At 45.1% G+C, this 4049-nt stretch overlaps 1 protein-coding gene across 1 annotated transcript in view; it reads right to left on the bottom strand.

Annotated features, from left to right (window-relative positions):
- The window catches only part of stab2 (stabilin 2), a 38140-nt gene extending 35298 nt beyond the window's left edge, over positions 1–2842 (bottom strand). The window contains exons 1-4 of the mRNA XM_015399401.1: positions 2776–2842; positions 1591–1715; positions 1382–1500; positions 641–726 (exon numbers count right to left, since the gene is read on the bottom strand). Coding sequence (XP_015254887.1) covers positions 641–726; positions 1382–1500; positions 1591–1715; positions 2776–2802 — 357 coding nt within the window. The 5' untranslated portion in view covers positions 2803–2842. The remainder of the gene's footprint in view (positions 1–640; positions 727–1381; positions 1501–1590; positions 1716–2775) is intronic.
- Positions 2843–4049: the final 1207 nt, after the last annotated feature.

Raw genomic sequence — 4049 nt, 5'->3', positions numbered from 1 at the left:
TCCGTAGAGGATCAGGAATGTGCACGTGGGACAATGCACGTGGGCATTGTCATTTTCACTATAGCTCTGGTGAATTTCAATGGTGAAGTCCTCTGGAAATCTTCAATAATTGTTGTTGATTGCAGATGTGTCTAGTAGTTCCCATTGATTTTGCTTGTAAAGCGGGGAGAATGGTGCTAGGCTTACCGCACCGTGACGTCACTGCTGGAAGATGGCAGGAGGGAGGGGTTAGACCCAAACCCAGCTCAGTGATTGCAACGGAAACCATTTTTTAAAATTTTTTACTGATCAATTCTAAACTCATTAAATCCCGAATTAGTTTTAGGTATAAATAATGATCCATTGATTATTCCTTACTGACTGGACTTTTCCTTTAAGGTTGCTGGTACCAGATTGGCTCCTCATGGGTCAGTGGTGGGGCCTTGTGGGAACCTGTATGATCAATTTCCCAGAAATATGAGGACATTATCAGGCCTTACAGGTCCTCATGGGGGTCAGTCAACTAATGGAAACTTTACCTTTTTGGGTTGAGGGTTACAGTAGGTATGTGTTGGTAAAGGGTAGGCTCAGGGTGAAATAAATGGGCGTCAATAGAAAGTCCTCGCAAACATAGCAGAACTCAGATCTGTGTGTGTCTCACCTGGCAGCTGCAGGTGCCGTTCCCTCCTAACCCATCGGAGCAGACCCCTCTGCTGCTGCAGGGTCTGTCAGCCCGATCAGGACACTCTGAAACAAAAACACAGGAAGCTGACAACACCAGTTTGCGGATCACTACCACCCCCCCCCCCCCCTTCCTGTTAATCTAATCTGGTCCTTGTCCTCTGCTCCCTTTTATCTTCATGTCATCACCTTTCCAGTGTTGTGAACATGGAACAGAACCAGGAGGATTTTCCCTGTGGAGATGGTAGAACCCGGACTAAGAGACTCAGAGTCTCCTCGGGTCTATGACCCAAAGGAAACGGCTCCCGTCTGAATGTGTCTCTCAGCAGATCGTGTTCAACCTTAGAAACTGGCTGGTCTAAGTCCAGATTTAGTTTTTGAGCGACTCAAAGAATGAATCAGCAGATTTCTGTCTTGCTGACAGTCTGCAGAGAGGAAGGAAGTCCTGATTCCTGGAGGATGGTCTGCATCCTGCAGGATTGAATCTCTGTTACCTGGAAATGAGGCAGACGGGTCAGGCTGCCGTTCACTGTCAGTGTGAAGCTCTGCAGTATCAGCAAGGCCTTCGCTGTTGATTCTGGTCCATTTTTTTCAGATTAGATCAGGCTTGTTGACATCAATGATTTATTAAAATCTGACTTGAACTGTTGTTCTCCAGAAACATCAGCAGCTAAAGCTTTACCATGAGGAGTGAAACATTCTAAACCCCAAAGGTACTGACCCATACAGTCCGGACCCCAGAAACCCGGGCAACACCTCTTGACCTGCACCTCCTTTTCGCATTCGAAGGAGCAGCCGCTGATTGTCAAATCCGTACCGCTGCTGGTCTTCATGTGGTACCTGCAGACAGGATAATTCAGAGGATCAGTTGGACCAAACCAGCTGGTTCTCTGTTCTAAACCAGAACATCTCAGTGTTGCTGTGACCCACTTGCAGCCGAGGATCAGGAGTCCTGGAGTCCTTCTGAATCCTGATGGACAGGAAAACAACTTGGAGATGCTGCAGGAATGACAGGCCATCTGGGTCTTCAGCAGCGTTGTGTTTGAGCAGAACCTCTTTGGAATGAAGACAAGAACCCATTTCAAAGATTTCTCCATAAATCTCTTGTTTTGGATCTGCTATGTTCCCTGGAGGTTTGGAGAACCAAGGTGGTTCTAAACATCCTCCATCTTCTGCTTTGTCTTACAACTCATCAAGTGGTTCTAAGAGCCTAACCTGCTGCTTACCTACCACCTGACCCGCCCAGAACCTGAGACTCACCGGTACCGTTAGAGTCCGACAACATCGACAGGAACATAGAAGAACCGGACCTGCAGTCCCTCTCACCTCTAAGATCTAGTACCACTGCATACAGCAGCCTGTGGAAACTCATCTAGAACCTTGTCTAGAACCCTGCTTTAGAGCACTGTAGAACATCTATCAGCAGCTTCTAGAGCATCCTTCAACAGGCTGTAGAACCTGCTCTAGAACCCTGTAGTGTGAAAACCCTGCTCTGGAACCTCCCCCAGAATCTTGAGGAGGTTCTACAGGGTTCCTCCAACCTTAATGCCAGGAAGCTCCTTGAACACCACACCCTAAGATCTCAGGATTGTTGGACAGGCAGGTGGACCAGAGGCGGTTCAGTAAAGCACGGTGGTGGCAGGCGGCTTGGATCTCCTCTTCTTTCAAAGCAGCACAGATTCCAATACTTTAAGGAACATCTGCTACCTTCAGGGTCACATCTTCTTCAGGAAAATCCAGAGATTTTCATCAAGGTTCTGGGTGAGAAGGAGGAGGGTACAGCTGCTGTGCGGCCTTGTCCTCCTCAGACACAGAGAACATGTGTTCGGTGAGACCGGTGCAGGCTACCTCCTGGAATTCTTCAGCTCTTGGCGTGAAAAGAGAAGCATTCCCAGCAGGAAAACTTCCTGGTTCTGAAGAACCTACTTTACATTTTAAAATGCAGTGAAGCTGAGATGTTTCTGCTTCTTGACGAGAAAATAAATGAACTTTTATTTCACAGATGATTGAGGAAGAAAAATGTTAATCAGAGAAAACAGAATCATCATCATCAGCTGTAGAATCTTCCAGAACCTGCAGAATTGTGTTCAGGAGAACCTGGTTTTTGGTTCTTACCTGCTGTGATGCGGCTGACGCCACCATCAGAGAAGCCAGCAGCAGCTGTAAATGCAGTCGGACCTCCATGTCTACTGGTGTCCAACTCGCCCGGAGCGACTCTTTTTAGGGCTTCCTCCACCCCTCCCTCCCGTTTCCTGAAAACCGGTCCTGAGGGAAAACCGCTGAGCTGCAGCTTTATACACAAACACCCACAGGAAGATGGATCATTCTGCATGTTTGAAAGTTACACAAGAAACAAACGGGACATCAAACCCATCATTTCTAGACTCAAACTCTTTCCAGGTGCAACATTTAGGAGCGAAGGTGGGCTTTACCGTCAGAGCGCCCCGGAGAGAGCAGAACAAGGATCCAGGATTTATTTCTACATCGTAAAAGGTTCCCAGCCCCTATGGGCTCAGGAGACACACAAACAAAATCAAAGATGCAGACAAAGAAAAACATGAACACCCTTCAAACATTAAGTTTATTTAGTTAAAGATTTCAGGCTTTTGAAACATGAAGAACTTTATCAAACAATTCATTTCTGAGAATCATATATATATAAAGGAAAATAAATCAAAGTGAATTTAATTGAAATCACACAAAAAAGGTCCAGTTTCTGTTGCTTAAGGCAAAGAACCAGACCTATTGATTAGAATGTGCCATAAAACTCTTGCAAGTCTAAAGAAATCTGTTGGACAATCCCAACAGAAAATTTATTTTGTTCATCTCTAATCTGGCATATTGTTCCATAATCTCACCCTATCTGCAATATTTCTGTCTTTACCCGGGTCCCATCCCATATGTCCATATAAGGCCAGAGTGGGAGTGTTTCTGTTAAACCTGGGATAACAGCAGGACTGCATTTTCTCTCTGTGGGTTTATCAGTGAGGCCAGACTCCTGCTGGATCATCCAGACCTAGAAAAGGAATTATTGGTTTTGAGAGCAGAATATGACAAGTATTCAGCTTCCATTGCAGCAGCAAGTCTTTTGCGACTCAAACATTTTCTGAACAGGGTAACAAAGCGGGCAAACTACTGGCATGGCAAATAAAACAGTTGGAAACAAAACAATTAATCACATCTATTATATCAAATGATTTAATCTTACAGGATCCCCAATAAATTAATGTAGCTGTCATGGTCTTGGTTCTGCTGTTCTTTACTTTGCTCCTTGTTTTCTAGATTTATTGGTTTAATTCCAGTTTTGTTGTATTTCTAGATTTATATTAGTTCTCATGTTTTTCTGTTGTCCGCTGTTGCCCTCTTATGTGTGTGTGTGTGTGTGTGTG

Source organism: Cyprinodon variegatus, unplaced genomic scaffold, assembly GCF_000732505.1.
Source record: "Cyprinodon variegatus isolate N-32 unplaced genomic scaffold, C_variegatus-1.0 Scaffold1007, whole genome shotgun sequence".
NCBI classification, from domain to species: domain Eukaryota; kingdom Metazoa; phylum Chordata; class Actinopteri; order Cyprinodontiformes; family Cyprinodontidae; genus Cyprinodon; species Cyprinodon variegatus.
Note: the sequence above shows the minus strand (reverse complement) of the source record. Positions and strands in the feature narration are given on the sequence as shown.